The 22,016-nt window shown below is 36.5% G+C and overlaps 1 protein-coding gene across 3 annotated transcripts in view; it reads right to left on the bottom strand.

Annotated features, from left to right (window-relative positions):
- COL11A1 (collagen type XI alpha 1 chain) overlaps nt 1–22,016 on the bottom strand; it is a 130,491-nt gene that overhangs the window by 81,595 nt on the left and 26,880 nt on the right. The window contains exons 5-11 of one of the 3 annotated variants that reach the window (XM_026043864.1): nt 18,644–18,772; nt 7,758–7,874; nt 7,345–7,497; nt 7,047–7,142; nt 3,812–4,057; nt 855–917; nt 325–366 (exon numbers count right to left, since the gene is read on the bottom strand). In XM_026043864.1, the coding sequence (XP_025899649.1) occupies nt 325–366; nt 855–917; nt 3,812–4,057; nt 7,047–7,142; nt 7,345–7,497; nt 7,758–7,874; nt 18,644–18,772 (846 nt within the window). Of the gene's footprint in view, nt 1–324; nt 367–854; nt 918–3,811; nt 4,058–5,736; nt 5,743–7,046; nt 7,143–7,344; nt 7,498–7,757; nt 7,875–18,643; nt 18,773–22,016 lie in introns of all 3 variants that reach the window. The other 2 variants (XM_026043866.1, XM_026043865.1) reach the window with 2 other exon arrangements.

Genomic DNA, 22,016 nt, shown 5'->3' with positions numbered 1-22,016 from the left:
TTTTGAACATTTTTTTTTCTCCCCAAAGTTATGTTAAAGATATATGTGGAGAAAAGAAATTATTATAATGCATACTTTCTTTTTCCCCCCTTTTCTTACAAGGATTTTTTTTTTCGTACAAATTCTTTGATTTTCATGGGCACTGGGTTTCCAGCACGCTGTCACTGAAGATGCTGGAGCTGACCCTTTTATTCCCATCCCAAAATGTGAAGCTCAATATACCTCTGTGAACTATGATGTGACTGATTATGTTAATTCATAAATACAAAGTGCAGTGCATAAATGAAAGTGAAAATAAAGTGAAGGTATATTCAGTCTACATACAGCAGGTCCTCTTGGTCCCGGTGGGCCTTCAATGAGCATACCCTGGGAGGAGAGAAAAAAAAGATTGTAAATTGGTTATCTCTTGACAGAAGCTTAATGAAATAAAGATTAAAAATTTATATATAGCTGATATATACACACAGATACATGCTATTTTTATATATGTTACTAGTGTTGTGTATACATATGTATGTATATAAATGATATATTTTGGTTGAACAATTAAAGTTCACATTCCAAGGATCCTCTGTACACAAAGTTTAATGCTATAAAACAGAAATGGCTTTCTTTTTCAAGAAAAATAAAAACATGATTACAGTAAAGACACTTGAAATTTAGCTCACAAATGCAGGTTGAAACCTACTTTGGATCCTTTTATGAGAAATGCTGCAGATGACTGTTTCATAGATCATATATATTAGGTGCTATTATCCTACTACAAATGACATGGTTTGATATTGACCTTCAACACTGTTGTATATATGAATGTTGTATAGTTCTTAAGAAAAAACAGACACATCCGTACTTACAGGTTCAATCACAGCTGGTTCTCCCTTTTGTCCTTTCTCTCCATAAGCCCCATGTCCAAGTACCTGGCCAGGAGAAAAGCACCCCCCAGCAAAATAAAATAAGCAGAAAGTCTAAGGATTTGGTGCAACAACCTGCAACTAAAAGCTAAAGCTGGAAAAGAGCTGTACTATGAAAAATATATCATAGGCACAAAACATGTGGATTCAAAATATTTAATAATATATGAGGAATAGAAAAACAGGAAAAAAGGTATACTTTTCAAATTGTTGGATTTTGTAAGATTTACAGTGATAAAATGAGTTTTTCAGTGAGATTCAAGAGTTTGCATTAAGGCTTATTCCATGGTTTGTACAAAGATTCTGGACTTCGATTCTCAAATTTCTATGTGTAAATTACAAAGTTCATTTTTTCTTATTCAAATAAACACATTCCTCGCTTATGATACAATAATAAACAATGACTCTTCATGGCTTCCTGAGTTGAACAACCCAAAAATAACCTGTGAAGAAAGATCCTTTGGCTCCATATGGACAATATTCTCCATGCTCCTAACTGAATGAGATTAGACATCCATACCATGTAAGAGGTTATGACTTAATGCCTTGGAAAAGGTGTTAAGTGGTAATGTAATCATTAAGTTGTATTACATGGACAGTGAGCTTTTCTTCCTAACCATAGGAGTTAGCATTGGCTGTATATTTCTTATAGGATCAGCTCTATGGGAAGATTTAGGTTCAAGACTAAGATAACAGAAGTGCCTAAATAACAGGTCACTAAAAAATGCTAATGGCAAAATAACTGCAGTAACTTAGAAGCATAACAATGTGATAGATCACATAAGATAAGCAGTGAGATCTATAGATAACTATGTGATTAACTCTTCACTTTTTTTGGAAACATTACCTGTCTTGAAAGCCTACAAGTATTATAAAGACATCAACACTTCAATGCATTGTAATACAACTAGGAATTCTACCAGTTGAATGAGCTGAGTGACTGTTTTTGCACAGGTTCACCTGAAATCATCTAATCTATTCTCATGTCCTAACACTGACTTCTGCATCAGATTGCTCATAGTGCAGAAAAATGGTAAACATGCTTGCCCAAATTTTGAAAAGCAGTATGCACTTAGTGTCATACATTCAAACTTGTGGAATCATTAAAATTTTAACAGTCCCTCCTCTACACGGATCACTATTAGCATTTCCTATCCCTATATTAAGAAGCAGCAACACTGTATTCAAGTGCATTAAGATCTTCATGACACCAATCAGTCAATCTTCATGACACCAACGACACTTCATTGGTGTCAAGTACTGATCCTTTCTGATTAGCAGTATCCTATTCTATACTATGAAAGCTTAACGGAGGTCTAGTCTGAAACAGTTCTTTTTTCATATATTGTTTGAGACATTGAAATCCCACTATTTCCATTTGTCCTCCTTTTTTTCTGTGCTAAAAATCAGGCTTTTCATCAGAGAAACAAAGACTAATTTTTCTGTCCTAAGTTTACACAATTACCTTATGGTGCCTAAAAACGCAAGATTCTGTTCAAGGATATCCCAACAAGGATAACACTGTGTATACTTCAGTCTGCCTCAAAATTAGAACTCCACTTGTTCTAAATACTTCCAAATATTTAAGGGAAAGGATGGGATGTCACAGGTTCAGCATATGGGAGTTGCAATAATAAAGCTGGCAAAGATTAGAGCCAAGAACCTGTTTCTCATTCGAGCCTCCTGACAACTTCAGTTTTTGTAGAAAGGGATTTTAAGGTGAAATTTATACTTGAGAAGAGAGTCGACAGAGTCATTTGCTTAATGCCAGTACAAAGGGTGCCTTAAGGGCTCTTTGCTTTGCAGATAATCTGACCTTTTCTGTGTCACTCTGCCACAGTGTCCCCATCCGAGCTAGCAGAAAAGTACACCTGTATCACATTGCACAGATAGGAATCATCAAAAAAGAAATACTCTCACTCCAACGGGGTTTTAGAAGGGAGTGATAAATGCAATATAAACGTATGAGTTTCAAGGCTGGCAGACTGAATTGGGCTAACAGCATTTGCTGTTGTTTCTTGGATACTCTGCTAACTGAAATTTTGAATTTAGGAAGAAAAAATAAAAAGAAGAGTCGGCAGATACTGCAAATGAAAGTCTACTTTCTCACACATTCATGGCCTTCCCTATTAAAAATCCAATTAATTCTTCTTTCAGCCTTAGTAGTATTACTTTTCTTTGCAGCTTCCACAGTCTGGTGAATGAGGCTCTTGGCACAACTAAGGGAAAACTAAAGCCTTGCTGTGCAGCCTACGATTAAGTCAAAGGGAGAAGGGAGCTATAAAACACAGAAAAAGTGCATGATTCACAGGATCCACCGTGTCATCCTATCTCCCTTTATATGCAGGGCTGCTGTATCACTCCTGTAAGATCATAAACTTATTGCCATTGCCTAAGCTTACTTTCATGAATGAGTTCAGACCTTCGTCTTCCACTCGTGAGCTTTCCCTCTGGAAGGTAGGGATAACTTTCCCTAAAGCCATAACTTCATAGATACGCATATACATTTCAGCTTTTTTTAGGATAATCATTACAAGTTTTCACAGTTCTTGCAATTGCATCCAATAATTATATCAAAGATTCCAGCTTTAGCTCTAGTCTAAAAACATTTTAAAAACTGTGCTTATGTTATCATTTATTCTCGGTGTTCCTCTTCTCCTTTTCTCCCTCCCATCTTCAACCCTCCCTTACATCATTCAACATGAGAACAAAAAATTATTAATGAAATTAAATAGCTCAGAATTACTTAGACAAGAGGATAGGCTTGATCCAAAACCTACCAAAAGCAGACAGAACATTTCTAAAAATGCACAATGACTTCTAGATCAGGCTCCACACCTAACAGAATGCTAAATTAAATTACTTTAATTAATACTGCATTATGCCTGCAACCAACTTACACTTGTTTCTGTGATATCAGTCTCTGCAGGAACACCTGGACCAAACTCCTCATTAGTAGAATCAGTTGGTTTCTCTTCATATTCTTTATATTCATAAAAATCATATTCGCCTAAATCGCCATCTACCAGAAGATCAGATTCACTGAGGTTTACTCCTCTGCTTCCATATTCAGTTTCCTCAGTTTTTTTATCATAATCCTCTCCAGTCACGTATTCTTCAGCAAACACTTCTTCAACAGGATTTTGCTATTCATATAGCAAAGATTTGGGAATAGGAGGAATATGTGGGTTACTGTTAGTAAAGCAATGTAAGCATATGCTGATCAACTACGGTGACTTGTCAAAAAGAAAAGAGAACAGCAGAACTACAGCATATTATCTTTTAATTAGAGTCTGAAAGAATGGAGGTCCAGGCTTTCAGAGCAATTAAAAGATCACATATGTACACATGTAGTAAAAGAAATAATGCTTTTATACATTTTTCTTGAATTTCCCAAGACATTGAACACGAGATATCTAGCATTATATGTTGCTTGCTTAATATTACTTCAGTGCCAAATATAGTTAAGTCTCCCTGCTTGGTTTCACACTTCTAATGTCAAGTGTTCATGAATCAACACACACATGAAATGAGCAAAAAAAAATGAATTGAGAACTGTTTACAATAACCATGTACAGGAAGCACAAGCATCACTTTAATTTGGGCCTGCCATCTTCACTATCTGGTGTTAATAAATAATAATGCCAAGCTATATGTTTCAACTTCTTTTTTTTTTTTTTTTCATTTTAATGATATTACAGCCATATATTACTCAAAAAGCTATGGTTCATGTCTTTTACAGCATTTTTTTTTTTGGCAGAATCAAAATTCCATCTGCAAAACACATAAAAGATGAATGCGGACATTTCTGTACACTAAGTATTGCTTGCAGCTTTCATCCTCAATTATGCAAAGTGTCAAACCAAGCAATCAACTTACAACAAGCTTTGTGCTTGTATGCGAGATGTACAAAACCATTTGTGGGGGGAAAAAAATCTGTTTGGCTATTACACAGCTCTCTTGGAAGTATAGTTCTGAAAAAAAAAATCAGAACTTCAATATTACCAATATGAGACAGATATTCCCAGAATCCCAGAATGGTTGAGGCTGGAGGGACCTCTAGAGAGCATCCAGTCCAACCTCCTGCTCCAGCAGGGACAGCCAGAGCATGTGGCACAGGGAGCATCCAGGCAGGTTTGGGAGACCTCCAGAGAAGGAGACTCCACAGCCTCCCTGGGCAGCCTGTGCCAGGGCTCTGTCACCCTCATAGGAAGAGTTTCTTTCCTCACATGCAGTTGGAACTGCCTGTGTCTCAGTTTGTACCCATAACAACTTGTCCTGTCACTGGCCACCACTGAGAAGATTTGGCCCCATCTTCTTTACATTCTTCCCTCAAGTATTAATCCCTCACTTCCCTCACTTATTAATCAGATTCCCTCTCAGTCTTCTCCAGGCCAAACAGGCCCAACTCGCTTATTCTTTCTCCTACGATAGATGCTCCAGAAAGAATGCAATCTTAAAAATATTTTCAAAGCTTTTTAAAAATAACAGAAGCTGATCAATACCTAAGGTCATTAATAATATAAGAACCAATCATGATTTTGAAATATATTGCGTTAAAATAGAGGACCTAATAATTTCCTAATTCCATTAGCTACAGGGCTATGACTTTTACTTTACAGATAGGGTAAATACATATCTGAGCCAATTCTAAAGTTTTGTCTTTATGCAGTGCTGCTCTCAGTAAAGAGAGAATTTGGATCTATCTCATAACAAACACACTATTGCACAATTAACCTCTAATTGTCCAAGAGGCAGAATGATTTAAATATAGCTGTCTTCATCACAGCTTACACTAGAACAACTAAAATATCTCTTAATTTACCTTTACCTTCCAAGATGCATAGGAGGAAAAAGACTGGGATTCTTTTCCTCTTTTTCATTATCCTTTTTAAGTCAAATGAAGTGTTGAACAATTATTTTCTAATTCCAAAGACAGTCTAAAAGACCTCATGGCCTTTTAGGATTCTTCAGGATTCCTTTCATGGGCAGAGGGGTGAGATTTGTACATCTTTTAAGCAGTTTATCTTCATTTTGAAAGGAATGTGTGAAAGAAAAAGAAAAATATACATTTCTTGTAATCAGCCATTACTTGTATTAATTAATATGTAAACATATTAATCAACACTGGCTTTAGGATGTAGTAATATTACTAAAAAGTAATATTCAGGCTTGTCACTGTGGATTTCTAAAAATGTGGCTTTTGAACATGATTTATAATATCTCTTTTGAAGAGTTCAAAATACAGTGTTTCATTTGAATAGAATCTCAGTGAGAAGCGTATAATTTGTTTTTGTTGGCTGAATAACTGTTAAAAGGAAAGGATGGCTTCCAACTCAATTTCAGTATGCTGCTATTTTTCATGAAGCAAAAAAAAAAAAAAAAAAATTAAAAAATCAGCTAGCTGAATGCAGTTGTATACAACTAACATGCTTAATGTACCAGGTGGTTTTAGTTATGATTCACTACTGAATCTTAAAGAATGACTTTTTAAGGATTTAGGAGAGTGTATTTCAAATAGAGTTCAATGAGCATAAGCGGAATCTACCTTTGGGAAAAATGTTCGAGTTGAAGGTGTACAGGAACTGTTCCTCGGGAGAATGATACCCAGTTCCTTCTGCCTGGTTTCAGAGCGAAAAGCAACAGTGAGAAATTTGCGCTGCAGATCAAGTAGGTGGAAGCCATTCCTTGCCTTTGTTAAGCTCATTTTTATGCTGAGTCTTGAGAGCGGCAGAAAGTATTCAAGTGATCTCTCTTCCTCTTGGAGGAGGAAGAGGACTATGCCTAGTATTTGATCAAGTTTATGCTAGGCATAGTTCCATTTACATCCCCACTGGATGCAACAACCCTGCATTCCCATAGCATATATTACTGCAGGACTTCCAGGATTATAGATTCTAATTTGCTGTCTAAAAATTCAGTAGATCTCTACACAATTAGTGGGAGTTTTGCCCAAGAAAACACGTGGTTCTCAAAGTGGCTGGGAAAGCATCACATTAATTGTGATTATAGACATGTATATTTTCAGAGACAGACATTCTTCCTTTAATAACATGGCTTTGTTTTGTTAGTTATTGAGAACTGATTTCAATCAATAAGTATTTTCACCTATCCTTTTCTCAGCATCATTATTACCTCATTTGCTTCAGTTGTTCTGGAAGGAGCCTCTGTCTGGTACCCGTAGTCAGGGTCAGCTATGCTATATTCTTGGAATTCATCCACAATATTTGCCTAGTATTAAAGAAAAAAGCACATTATTAAAACAAAAAAAAAGAAAAAGTCATGTAGGAAAAACTCAGGAGGTATCACTTTATTCAGGTTATGGTATTAGCCAGACATGTACGGATCTGGTGGGGTTAAGTCTATTTTTTTTCTCATGATCAGAGATCTTCCAGTCTTGGTCTGGGAAAGATCTTGATTATTTCTTTGCTACCTTTACCCCTAGTTTGCCTTTTGTTGCTGCTTGATAACTTTTCTTCTTCCTGGATGCAAATTTTTCAGATTTTTTTGTTGTGGCCTTTTGGGGTTTGTCCTTTGAGCTAGCGGCCACTGTCCTCTTCTTCTTTATGGCCTTGGCTTTCTTTTTCTGCAAACGTGGTGAAAGATGGAATGGGAAAACATAAATAAAATGAAAAGAAATTGCAGAAAGAAAGCATGAACGAAAGGTGGGTAAGCAAATGCGAGACGAATGCTGTCAGCTGTGAGACCTTCCATCTCTAAGTAAAAGTATTACAGCTATAGCGTAAAGAAAGGAAGTATTTAAGCTTATATGCAGAAGACACAAAATGACAAACCACATGGTAGGGGACAGCTGGACACCACACAACAAACAGACCAGACTGTTACCTCTGTTTGTGCTACTGTCTCCTCGAACAGTGGGGGTCCCTCTGTTACAGAGTCAGTTTCTTTATAATCTGCATCCCCATACTCATAGTCATATTCAATAAAATCTTCTGGTGTATACTACATTGTAAATGGAAAAATATCAGGCATTCTCATGTTAGTGGCAGCAAACTATATTAGCAAAATTGGAAAGCATCTTAACCTTTACTTAGGAGTAAAGCTTAAGGAAATAAGGTAGCATAAACAATTCAGTACAGTTACTCATTTATGGAAAAAAACAACACTTTTCAAAAAATAACCCAATACAAAAGTAATAAAAAAGCAAATACTAGTGCCAGGAAAAAAATACCCTTCTATTGGACCACACAGGAGAATCAGCTTTAATTTGGACTACCAAGTTCTCTGAGTAACCTTTCTGAAATCAGAAGCATTATCTCTATAAGCCTAAGTAATACATCTCTCTCTCTATGCTCTTTTACCTGTGTGTCTTCTTCTGCCTAGAAGAGCTAGAGAGGTATCAATGTCCAACATGAATAAGGTAAATAAAACTCAGGTAAGAGGCCGCAAGTCACAAATAGCAATGGCTGTGCTCTTCCTTGATGAAGACTTCCCAATACCAGGGTAGCTCCCTGGTACACATGTTCTGAGCAACTTCTAGGCTCTATTGGCACGATTGCAAGAGTCCCTTATTTAGTCGGATATGTTCTAATGGGCCCCGTGAGAGACAGTCTCTTACAAAATATCCTTTCTCCTGCTATAAGCTAACACTACAGTCTGTAAAAGGAAGGAAATATCTACTTGTTTAATTAGATGGCTGAGAGGATTAGTGTTTTCTACTTCCAGATGACTCAGAAGGTTCTTAGATGTCAAATACTATCAGCATTAAAAACAGATTGACATTTTAACAGAAATTGTATATAGCATTAAAATAAATCTCCATATTCAAAAATACATTACTCCACAGAGTCAATGACACTGCTTTAGCTCTTTTCTCTGGCAATGGCTTTTGATAGAATTATTACATTTATGCTTGAATACATTTTACTGAGTGGAAAATATGAAGATACTGAAAGGCCTTAATCACTGCAAATCCCTGAATGTGGATTTCTGTTGCCTCACTTCTCTGACACCTCATCCTAATTAATAACTTTTTAAGCAAAATATATCATTTCCGACTATAAGTTAACTTGCTTTTTTCATTACATGCACTTCTTGTATTGATCATCATCTTTCCTTCAGATACAATTTTTCTTAGCAAGTCAGAAGTCTTTGATTTGATTGCTCTCTTGATTCCTTCTGCACACACATAACTTGGTTAGCCATTCGCCTCGGTTATATGCTCTTTAAACATATGGAAAGAAAGTGACATTCTTTTGTTAATTGTCCAAGGTCTATTGCATATTCGTGACAGAAACCTGAATTTAAGTAATAGAACGTTATCAGCTAAAGAGGAGACAGATGGTCCTCTTTTTGCATTGTATCATCCTTTTATGGCTGCCTATAATATAATTTAAATTGGGCTTTGATTTCCATCAGTGATACCATTGGTAAGGATTGCCAAAATGAGTTGTTTCTACTTATACTGTTCAAAAGCAGCAGCACTTTAGACTTATCTCACAAGTTTTATTTGATTATTCGGCTACCGTGCAGTAAATTAAGACTCAATCCTACTCCCAGTGAAGTCAATGATAAAAATGGTTTTGTTCAAGAGCTTCACAAGAAGTGGTGACATATTTTTACAGATATGTACATGTATAAAGCTATGTCTTACGAGTTCTGCAGTCCTGGAAATGCAACTCTATACAACTTATTTCTAATGAAGCTTGCCACTGACAACCAAAAAGAAATGTAGCGATGCATTTCTATGAGGCCATAAGAAAGCAGTAAAAAGTAAAAGTAGCAAAAAAACAAACAAACAAACAAACAAAAAAACCACACATACCACATATGGGTAAAAAAAACCCTTTGAAATAATAACAGAATAGCATTAAAACAGTCATTTAAGCTTAGAAATTATTAGAGTGTGTCAAAATGCATGAAACCTGTTTATCTTCTGTCAACAAACCTACATTGATACACACAAAAAAACAATCAATCAAAGAAATCTGTCTTAAATGGAACATAACTCTTCAAACTTAGCCATTCTGGAACACAATCGACCATCCTAAGCGTTTCCTTAGCAAAATAAAATGAATCCAACACTCTGCAACATAATTTTCACTTATACCAAAATAACAGATATTGCCTGTCCAGTACCTTAAGGGATAGGTGGAGGATAATTTGGGGGAGAATTACTGTTTTCTTATCAGGATTTAAATTTGAATATGCTATTAGGAGTTGGTTTTTAATACCTTCCAGTCAAACTGATTCCTTTTTAATAAACACTGTAAAATTATTCTGAAACTGGAAGCCTTCATTCCAACATTCATCTTTAATAATTAATAATTCAAATACTGCTCAGTATTGTAACTAATTTTTCAATCTCGGCACTGTTGCCTTTCACAGGGAAAGGTGAAGAGCAGTGCTCAACAGTGTCAACTACCTAGCCAATAAAGTAGCAACAGCGGGTTACAAAAAGTCCTGCAGAAGCCAGAAACAGAAATGTTGACTGGAAAAAATAAAAATAAAATTCAGGAAAAACATCTGTGCCAGGTATGTCACTATTATAAAAAGAAAACTGTAAATAACTTGATATTTATTCTAAGATCTGCCAGAAGCATAGTCTGGAAAGGTAAAAGTGCATGAAAACTAGAAAACAGTCATACAAGAGCATGACTATGTGGAGGGATCATGCATAAAAAGCACAGAAAAATATTTTTTGGGCCTGTGCTTTACCTGTTTCTATTAAAGAAAATGAAACTTTCTTCACATACACAAAATATTGTCATAAATACAGGGTTGCGCTTGGTTTACAAAGATACGCAGGCATGCAGATGGAAAGAGCAGGAATGGACGAGAAGTGGGGGATGCCAGTTTCCATCCTGGAATAAGATCCCTGCCAAGCAAGCACAGATCATCTCCATGACCTTTCTGTTTGGTTTTGTTTGCTGTTTTTAGAACACAGTATCAGAGTGTGATGCACTATGGAAATTCTGCAACCTGCAAGTTAGGACACGTGGCCATCGTGTTGAAGTTATATTCACATAGTTTATGATTTGGAATAGTTTGTATCACCTGAGAAGACAGAATTAAGGATAGACCCCAGCCCTAAGCTTGTCGATCTTGCTCTTAGCGACCCTGTCCCTCCAGAGCTTCCTAATTTTTAGCATCCCTTCTTTCCAGACCACTCTTTCTGACAGACCAGCAATTTTGCTCTTTTACAAAAGCCAGCCAATGGAGAGAACGTATTTTCTCTACTGCACAGGTTCTGCTGTAACTGGAGAAATCTGTCACAATACTTTACAAGTGTATTTCGCAAGGCACAACCTTTTCAAAAGGAGGAATGCATCTCTACAGCCCAAAATGGAACAAAGAGGTATTTTAGAGATAGCATTTATTCACAGTAAGATTTTCTCAGCTCAGCCTGAGAAAGGCCATTCCTCTTTCAGAGTGGTCAGGGACTGGACAGTTAAATGAGGACAAAATTTACAAACACCAGGAGAAGGGGTAATTAGTGGGGCTTTAGTGACCTGCTACGACCTTGGCACCTCACAGCCAGGAGTGAATATTTGTCTTTTAACCTTCTCCTCTGAGCTACTCTACAAGGTCACCTTTATCGGATGACTTGGGCGTAGGTGCAGCCCGCTCAGTCTGGGGCCTCAATAAACCACAGCATGAGCACCTTCACACTCTGGATGATAATGTTTCTCAGCAGAAAGTCCAAGGCCCTCACTCTGTTAGATAAGGCGATGGTTACAAATAGCTCCGAGACCAAGAAGAAATTCCTCAAGTGTTCATAGGAATGGCAAAATCCATACAACTTTCACCTTTCTCAATAATTTTACATTAATAAGAAATGGCATACATGGTATTTTCAATTCAGCTAGGACTTCATACTGGCAACAGCTGGAATTTAGTGAGGGATTTCTGCTAACAGACATCAAATAACACATACTTCAAACAATGCAATTTTCCTTTGTTTTTCTTTTTTTTTCTGTTGTAAGACCACCAATAGTTCCAGAACAGCCAACCTTGTAATGAATATTGCATATGACTGTTTTCTTACAAATGAAAGGAAGAATAAAACCTGCTGTTTCTAGATGGGACAAAATCTTTCCACGATGATCTCATGCTTTCTTTACCAGAGCAATTATATTATACTACCAGATCATCATGCAATTCCAATTAAAGAGATGGACTGTTTTCTTCATCAGATGAATTTCAGAAGCAAAAGATCAGCAACATGCAAAGCGTATTTCAACTGTGGAATGACTTAAATATCCTGAAGAGAGCCTTCCTTTAAAAATGAATTCTTCCACTATCCATCTATAAATTACTTGGATATCTTTCCCTCCCACACATAGATGTAGGTTTTAGCAATTTTTACTTTACCTTTCCAAATTAGGAGGAACCAGGAGAAAAGGATACACAGCAATCTATATCCTAAATCAACAAACTGTTATAAGCTCAATTTTTTCATTGCCTAGGAATTATGCTAAATAATCTAGCTAGGAGGCAAAGACTACTTTGAACCATTCTTGGCCCTGTAATACTTTACAAATGCAACAAAATAAAGGATGCCAAATAAAATAAAACTTTCTAAAAATCCAATGAAGTAATATAAATAAATGATAGCATATGTCACTCAGGGCAGAATAAGTTGGAAGACTTAAAAACAACAACCACCAAAAAGTCTCTTCTATCGTATATTACTTGCATGGCTTATGAAAGTAATTAAAGAAAGGAGATAAGAGGAGATAGGAGCAAAATCTTCAACTTCCAAAGGCAGCCTTTGCAAAATAAGAGCAAGACACTAAGGGATCTTTGTTAAGTTAATTGCCTAAAGAAAAATGCTCTTTCTATATGTACAAAGAGCCTGGAAGCTTGTTATTTTTACAGCCTGCTAAGTTAACTAATTGCAGTACTCAGTGTGATTGAAACTGAACATGAAAACAATTAATTTCCTGTATTCTTCAGAAAACTAGACGTTCTGAGCAGGCAAGCAACTGAAAGAAATGACACTAAATTAATCGAAAGGGTGCCTGAAAATCCCCGAGCCGACATATATAGGTGCCATTTGCATCTTTACTTCCAAGTTCATTTCATTAAAGACATGCATTTCATTTCTTCAAGTAATCCACGTTTTTTTGGGCTAGGTCCAAAACAAATGAAGCAGAGTTCCTTCAGGGAGCAATTTCTCCAGCAGGAGTCAGACAGTGTAATTTATTAGGTTGCAGAAGAACCTTCCAAGAGAAGATTTGAAAGTCTGATAGCTGGGGCCACTGCAAGCTAGACCTGATGACACTCTAGAAAATATACTATAGAGTGCAACATCAGGAAAGACGGTGCACATGATTGAGTAGGTCTTTCCCTGCTTTAATTTCTGTTTTTAATTTTGGCCAAACATATGCAATTGAACTGGAACAGAGCTTAAAGCATTTCCATTCACAGCAGAAGGGATTTTGAACACAAGACAGAAGCAAGACTATTCAGAAAGTTTTTATAGGAGAAGCATAAAGTCTGAAATCCTTAGGAAAACTAATGTTGCTTTTTTTTTTAAAATATAATTTGATATCCATTTTCAATCCTTAAAATTTAAGTTGAGCATGAAGCAATTTTGCTGATCACTGAGGCTATCAAGTGAGATATGCAGGTCACAATTGCTGCTAAAGAATACATTTCTAATTGTAATGAGATCTTGTGAGCAATTCTCACCAAGAATGACTGATGCTATTTTGAAATTACCCTGGAAGTTAATTAATCTGAAATCTCAGTACTAAACAAATAAACAAAAACAAATAAAAAAAACCCTCTAATATACAAGAGAAAAAAAGAATTAAATAACAAAAGACCTTTTCTCACAAAGACACTATTCAGCTAAACGGCCAATTTGCCAAAAAGTATTTTCATAAACCCTGCTGTGTCTGAATATACAGAACCAGATGTTCCACAGTAACTCACCCTATCTTTTAGCTCAAAAATTCAACCAATACTATTAACCATTGGACTTTCTAAGGAATACTGTAAATTTGTTTGGGCTCATTTGAGAGGTACTCCCTCTTCCTCTTTAAGATCGAGTATTTTCTGTAGTCAGATGCCCTTTCTTTTTCCTTCAGAAACTAATACAGACTCACAATTTTTGTAGTAAATTCCATTTTAGTAAATTCATTGGTGCAGCAACAACAGCTGAGGTCATCACTCTACGCTTGAGAGGATAAGGAGACTCATACAAAGCTATTCACAACCAAGCATGGGGACAGCTTATGCACAGATAAATTAAAGTATGTCTTGAAGGCAGAAATGAACAACAGAAAATAAATAGCAGAGTAAAGTGTGTGGGTGTTATGGTTAATCTATTTATTATTGCTCGAGAGCTTTCCCATTTTCAAATTTCAGACTGACTGACACTTAGGTCAGATGAAGTCAGGGACAAAACACAGAGGAATAAAAGTATTTGGCACAGGAAAGTCACCCAAGCACATCTCTATTTAACCGTCTGGCCTGAACCTCCCACTGAAAGCTGAATAGTCCTGGCAAACAGCCAAATGCAATTGATTTAAAAAGCCAGTAGGGAAAGGGAAGGTTATGCAATTTAATGAACCTTGCTTAGAGAGATCATAACAGTTACCTGGATCCAAGATATGACTGACACCCTTAAAACAGAATTGGAAATACAGCACTCAACTCTAAAGCTTACACACCTTGGAGTTGGTAGATAACTCCTATCTGAACTGCACAAGGAAGGGAGGTGACCTTGAGTAGGTAAGAGAATGGGATGGGGATAGATCACTGTCCAATAAATTTATGTCCAAGAGAAAAGTCAAGCCTTTAAGACATCACATATGAAATGAATTCAAAGTTTTAGGCAACTCCTGATGTTGCAATGGCATGATGTGCATTCTCACACACACAAAAAAAATCAACCTACTGAGCTGAAAGTACAGCCTGGGCAGGGTGGAAAGGCACACAGAGAAGAAAAGGACTTGTCTAACTGCTATTGAAAGAAATGCTAACATAACTACAACCTTTGGTATTTTAAATTTTCTTCTACATTTGATTGTTTGCCCCTTTGCAGAAACAAAACACTGTCTAGAGTGATATAGACTGCACTCAGTTAAACTAATTCTTCTGTGGATCTTGCTTTTAAGCCTTCATCATCTTAGCCAAAACTTTCTCTCTCCAGATGTTTTCAGTGATCTAAAAATCTTACAACTTTTCAGGATATCTCCATTCCCAGACCCAGAACATGCCAGGAGGCAACAGAAGTTTAAGTTATCAGTAGGAATCCTCTTCAGCTTCCTAGGTGCAACTTCACAAACCTAATTTATAGTATGCCTTTTTTTTTTGTCTTATGGACAAGAGCCAACCACCTCCTCTGGGTTTTGCAGTCAGTGCTAGTAACACACATTAGCAGGCTCTGCAATCACTTAATTTGCCTCTTTCCTCCAAGTCAAGTATCAGTTTCTAGTTATGGTCTGCAATAATTCAGAGGTTCAGAGATGTAAAGCCAGGAGGGACCATTAAATCACCTTGACTAACTCCTGTATATTTTCAGACTCCAAGTTTTCTTTCAGTGATCCTTGTATTGAGTCCAATAACCTGTATTCAGCTAAAGTATTAATGACATTTGTCAAAACACACCCTTTGGAAAGGCATTGATCCTTGGTTTGAAAATATCTATTTAAAGATACACCACTTTAAAAGTTTGTCCTTCCATTAATAAAATTTTAGCAGTTCCTTTTCTATGTGCAAGTACCTGCCTTTCCTTTTATTTATTTTTTTTCCTCCCTCTATTTGTATGCAGCCAATATATGCTTCTTGTGAAGGTACTGACACATGCTAACTGGGCTATCTTTCAATTTTTTTTTATTCTTAATGTGGACAAGTGAAAGATATCAAGTTTTCCAAGACCCTAAGTCACAGAATGTCTGTAGCTCTTCCCTGAAACTTTTGCTTTTTTGTGACTAAACATCAAAACTTTGGCCCAGTCCTGTCTCTTACCTTTCTCTATCACAAGACTTTGAGACAAAACTTGAGAGATCAAATCAGGAAACCAATCTAAACAGTCATCTTTTCATGTTAGCTTCAAGATGGTTATATTGAATTTGTTTTAATTGCATTAACATGCAGATCTGGAATAGCCTGTTATCATTATTTACTAGTGTTCAATATCATGACAAGAGAAAATTTAATAGCATCCATTTTACACTTATATCTAGATTGCTATCACTAATCCTTAAGAAGCTCCAGTTGAGAGCTCATTCTCAACTGGATGGCATTCCGTTTATACTAATTTCTGAAATATGGCAGACAGATTTGAATCCTTTTATGAGCTATATTATTTTTATCTAGAATGTATTTTATCACTTTTTTTTTAAATTCAAGTATCTTGTGTCGATTAATCAGAAACTTCACAAAAGTTTAAGCATACAAATTCTACCCTTCATCACTATCAAATTCATAATCTCAAAACATGCAGTCAGGCTTGTGAGAAACATTGATTTCCATGTAGACCGGCTATAATTATATTTTTATCTTGTAATTTCTTATTAAATTTGTCTTGCAATCATGTATCATAAAACACAGGTCAGGTAATTTCATCCATTTCCTATTGATTCCACTCATTCATCACACTGTTGACTATTTTGCAACATGTTAACAAGAGCCATTGACTTCACTGGGAATATTCATATAAACCTATGGGCATATGCTCATGGATAGCAACCAAGAAATGGGGGCTTCAGTTCAGAATGATTCAAAAACCACTTAGGCCAATAAAGGGATGAGTAACAATGACTTTAAAATGTTATATTGCAAATTAAGAACTTTTATCTTAATGTTTTTCTTTATAGGTGCTCCCACAAAGTGTCAGTATTTTCAGGATATCAAAGTGTAAAATGAGGGCATCAGAAAAGCATATTAAGCAGCACTAACTTTTACAACAACCGATGAACTTTATAGTAAAGTACCTGCTGACTTTAGTGGCTATTGTATTAGGCTATAAGTGATCTCCGCTCAGGATATTCAAGAAGAACACACAACTGTTCAATTTTATGGCAGCCTTTCTCAATGAATAGGATAATGTTTGGTACAAACTTACTGTTTTAAGTTGGTGTGCAGTATGTAGCTGGACAGCATATACTACAAGTATCTAATTACACACATAAATTTTATAAGTATGATAAGAGGCTTATTCATTTCATCTACAGAGTTGTAGCTGTCAACTGCTGTGAGCAAACAGCTTTGACACAGTACAGACAAAATTTGACAGTGGGAGATTCAGCTAGTCCTTCATTATGAAAAATAATGTACTCTCTGAACCTATTTTATTAATTTCCTACATCCTTTAGAAACATTGAATTAAAGGCTTAAAATTCAGCAGTAGTCACTGCTAATAACTAAGCACTCATTCTGAACTTATGAAGAGGTAGGTAGGCCTTGAATCTACAACCTGACTCAAGCTGATTTTTGTACTCCATTAGATAATACATTTTAAGTATTTAGATGTAATCTTGTTCAAGAGACCATGAGATGACTACTAACATTTCCCCATAAAGATCAGCTCATTAGATTGACTCCTCTTTGGACTCATTTCAAAATAGAAAACCTCTAGCCCACTCAAACTTTCCTAGTCTTTATACAGGAAATATATAAACAAGAAAACAGAACGGTAAAATACATAGCAGCAAAGACCAGGAAATTTCTGAAGCAAATTTGAAATATAATAAGAAAAAAAAAAAAGTTTTGTTTTGTTCTCTTTTATTTTCTTCCAATAGATGATCAACCATGGGCTTTCATCCTGATCTGTGTTGGAACTTGTGCATGGAAATCCACATAGACACATGGACATCAGATTCTACATGATACCAAGATATTGAGTTTGGGCACTGTAATGTAATGTTATCATGTATTTAGGAAAAAGACTGTCTCAAAATGGCCTCAAGCAAGTGTTTCAGATTCGGCAAGTTTTTAATGTTGGTGTCTCGAGCATTCGAGTGACAACAGCCAGTAGATCACTCACAGTTGAGTGCATGCTGACTGTTCAGAACCAACCTCAATTAAGACTAGCTGGATTTTGCAAAAGTCTTTCCACTTTACCATGCCAGAAATAGGAGATGATTTTGATAGAAGCATTTGGAACACGTACAATACTTACAATGGCTGATTCTCAGAGGACTAATCTGAGGTTCTTCAGTTGCCTTTAGCAAATTGCTCAGTTTATAGCTGCGAGAGCTGTCTACAGTGACAAATTGTTTCTGTGAGTACTAACATTTTCTGTATTTCTGGGAAATAAAATCTAACTCTGTCTTGTCCCTATTGATACTTACCTGCAAGCAGAGCTGTCTGTATGGATGATGTATGATACAGTACATATGCTTTTCTGCACTGGATATAGCTCATAGCATTTGTGGCATTTCTAGCAGCACTTTACAATTGCTACTCCTCTTTTTTTCAAATGTGACATTTCAGGATACGCAGCATCAGAGCAAAGTCACATATATACAAAGCAGCAGCAAACATCCACAACTGAAAACTCAGCTAGCTACCCTTTTATTTTAAGGAATTATAGCTTAACTTTTTTTAAGCATGCTGGAATGTAAATGCAATAGCGCTAGGCTCATTCAAGTGCTTGTCATAAATAAATGGGTAGCACAAAGGAATGCAATTCTGCAACCTTCTTTCTTCATGCCTAGAATAATATATGTCATTTAACTGTAATTAAGTGTTCCCTGGGTAAATTGTATCCAGCACAGTGCAATAAATCTAGTAATACGTGACTGATTACTCACCTCATCAACCTGAGGATCTTGAGCCTGAGCAGCATTGGGCACTGGGGAATCACAGTCTGGGCTATAATGCTCGCAATAGTCATATGCAGCTCTGGGGTCGGCTATAATCAACAGCTGCTGGATTTCACCCTGCAAGAAAGCACAGGCAGATTGAACAACAAAGCCAAAAGATGCCTGCTGCAGTTCATCAGAAGGACAGAGTTTTTATGGAGGAAAAAAAGGATAGGTAAAACAATATATGTACTAGACATTACACTAATATTTGCGGTTTTATATAGCATATATACTTAATTTATAGATGGCACTTTCCATTCAAACTGGCTTGAAAATGATTTTTGGTGCTCACATTACATGAAAATGATGCTTTTACAGGGATGTGGAAAAATTTCGCTACAGAAGATCATGTCTGGAAATTTTTACTTAGAGATTATCTGAGTAAGGAATAAGGAAAGAAAAGGGTAAAAATTCTGCAATGTCTAGAATTCATGTAGAAATCCCTGAAGATATTAAAATAACTGATATTTCATCCATGAAACTTTTCTATTAATTTTGATTCAGGTAAACATTGCAAAGGTCTGTTCTGAACAATTAAAATGAATTAAAATGTCCTGTAACATATCATTTACCCTTCCAAATTAAACAACAAGGACTAAGAAAGTGCTGATTTCAAAGCGAGTAAGTCTGTACGTGGAAATCATCTTCCCATGATAATGATTCTAATACTTAATCATAATTATACTTAATCATATGGTCACTATGAGCAATGACTTCCACAAGTCTGTACGTATGTACGTGTAGGTGTATATACATATATATATACATATGAATGTGTGTAAGTACAAGGATTTTTCTAACCTTTGCTTGCTCCGCTTAATGATTTGAGTTTAGCAGCTCTCACTGCCTGGTGTTGCTTTACCTCTCATAGCCAGTACATATTGAGAGGGGCTGATACATTCCCTCTTATATTGACTATATTTTTATACAGTCAATAGATATTGTATAAATGTCCATAAATGTCCATTTATACAGTCCAATGGACTGTATAAAATGTCAATGGACACTGACTGTACAAACATTGACACTGACTGTATAAAAATTGACAATGTCTCACATTGGTCATGTATTTCTGAGAAAAGATGCAACTTAGAATGCCTTAAGAAAGCAGTAGTGAAAGGACAACTAAGCAAACTTACTGCTTCCTTAGAAAACATGCCACAAGTTTTGAATGGCCAAATAAATATATGGGAACTCTGTTTTCAAGACTTTAGCTATAATTGAGTAGGAAATGAAAGTGTGAGGGTGACATTTTATGAAGGTATCATTCCCAAAGAAAATGTGTTAACATTTGGCTTTTGTATCATAAACCATAGTGTAATTTGTGAGACAGATGAGGAACTGACTCAGTCTAGCTGCGAATCACTGATTCTAGGCGTCAATAAGCTTCCCATGCCCTGCACTTTCACAGGAATATGATCATGTCTCCATCGCCTAGTTGTCTAGGAACTACATTTTGAGATGAACAGAATGTACTACAGAGATCAAAGAATCAAAAGCATGTTCATACACTGCATCAATGAGAAATGCAGTTAAAAAAAATCTTTAAAGCAATTTAATTTTTAAGCATTGCTATGGATAACACGTGTTCACTAGGCTATTCAAAGAAAGTGTTGTGCCCCACGGCACAACGGTGCCAGTCAATATCAGCTGGACTAGCTGCACAATTCTGGCTCAACATGTTGTCTGGTTTGGAGGGAAGAAGGTGGGAAGGTGCAACTCCCACTCTGTCATTTCATGCTGTTTGTTTACTTGTTCAATGGGAACCAGTCTAAATTCCTAAGATTTAATTTGGGGCACTTCCTAGCTACCAGCATGCAGCTCAGCATGCAAGTGATCAGCTCTAGCTCTGACAGTTTGCATCACATCTGCACACCCATAGGAAAGTGGGGAAAAATAAAAAGCACTGCACCAGAGACATGGTGACTGAAATCAAACAATAGAATATGCCATACGTTAATATACCATATAGAATATGTTGAAATTTAAGTTCTAATCATTAATAAATGTTATTTTCATTTCCCCATATCACATGTAAAAACAACATACTGAAAAGGCCCACTCTTCTGGATAATAAAAATGGCTGTGCTGAGATCCCCTACAGAGCCTGTGCATATTTATCACTTTCCACGGAAAGCTGTCTGGTATCCAATGTATTTCCTAACACAGTGGTACCATTTTGGCTGTTTCAGGTGAAATCCTGCCAACATTTCCACTATAAATTTTCTTTATACACAAGCTTCTTACTCTAGCATAAAAATAAGATTGGTGAAAGTTGGCACATGTTCTAGGTCAAAGCCCATTAAGTTCAGTCCCTCTGTGTATTTTCCCCTGAAAGAAGGGTGTTTGGCTCTGATATTTCTATTACAATTTTCAACCCAATATAATTTTATTTTATTTTTACCAAAAATGGTGGTGGGAGGCAAAGACATCTCTTTGTTGGTATATCTGTGTAAGTTTTTCCTTTAAGAGAAAACATCATAATTGAGGTGGAAAAGTGGAACTGACAAAATTCACTATTACCTCAATATTTCCAAACCATCTTTGAAACTCTCAGAACAGTAGCTTTTAATGAACCAACAAATTGGGTGATATTTTAAAATAGTTAACAGCGGTTTGGAATGTTCTTTCCTTTCAAGAAGGAGTCTCACAGAGAACAAGCAAGAAAGGCTCAAGCTAATACAAAAAGGACCCAACTGTCTGAAATTTCTCTAGCTCTATAAAAAATTACTATGTAATTATCATAAAATTCAAAATATTTTGTTCTCAGCACATAATGCCTATACATGACAAATCTGATTGCTATTGCAATCTCTGCTCTTTTTGCTTTATAAACTAATGAGTGTCTCGGATTAATTTAGGATAAAGCCAAGATAAGACCAAGCAGAGGAGCAAGAAGAAATGAGCAGCTGGAAGATAAAAGAGCCCCTGTTCTCACCTGTTGACCTGAGGCTACTTTGCTCTGCCTTAAGTGCTGTGATGGATCCCAGCTCTCACAGCCTGCTGGATGCTCCCCGAGGTGCCCACATGGACCGGCACCAACATCCTGTGCCCATCGCGGTGAGTAACGCAGGAACTGCTCCCCAGACTGCTCTCTGGTTAGTCTGATACACTACGAGAACCCAGGCAGCGGGAAGCCAGCCAGGATTTTGGCGCTTGCTTTGTGCTGGTCTCTAATGCCCTGGAATCTTGGCACTGCTTTTGCTGGACTGCGTGCTCGCAAGAAGCACTCAGCGTGCTATTACCACTTGGCTTAGATGTCTGCAAATTGCTTAAAGCTGCTCCTGCTCCATTGACTGCACTTCCCAGCGCTGCCCGC

Source organism: Nothoprocta perdicaria, unplaced genomic scaffold (genome assembly GCF_003342845.1).
Source record: "Nothoprocta perdicaria isolate Ctin4 unplaced genomic scaffold, notPer1 scaffold_34, whole genome shotgun sequence".
NCBI lineage: Eukaryota > Metazoa > Chordata > Aves > Tinamiformes > Tinamidae > Nothoprocta > Nothoprocta perdicaria.
The sequence above is the reverse complement of the archived record's forward strand: the minus strand, read 5'-3'. Positions and strand labels throughout refer to the sequence as shown.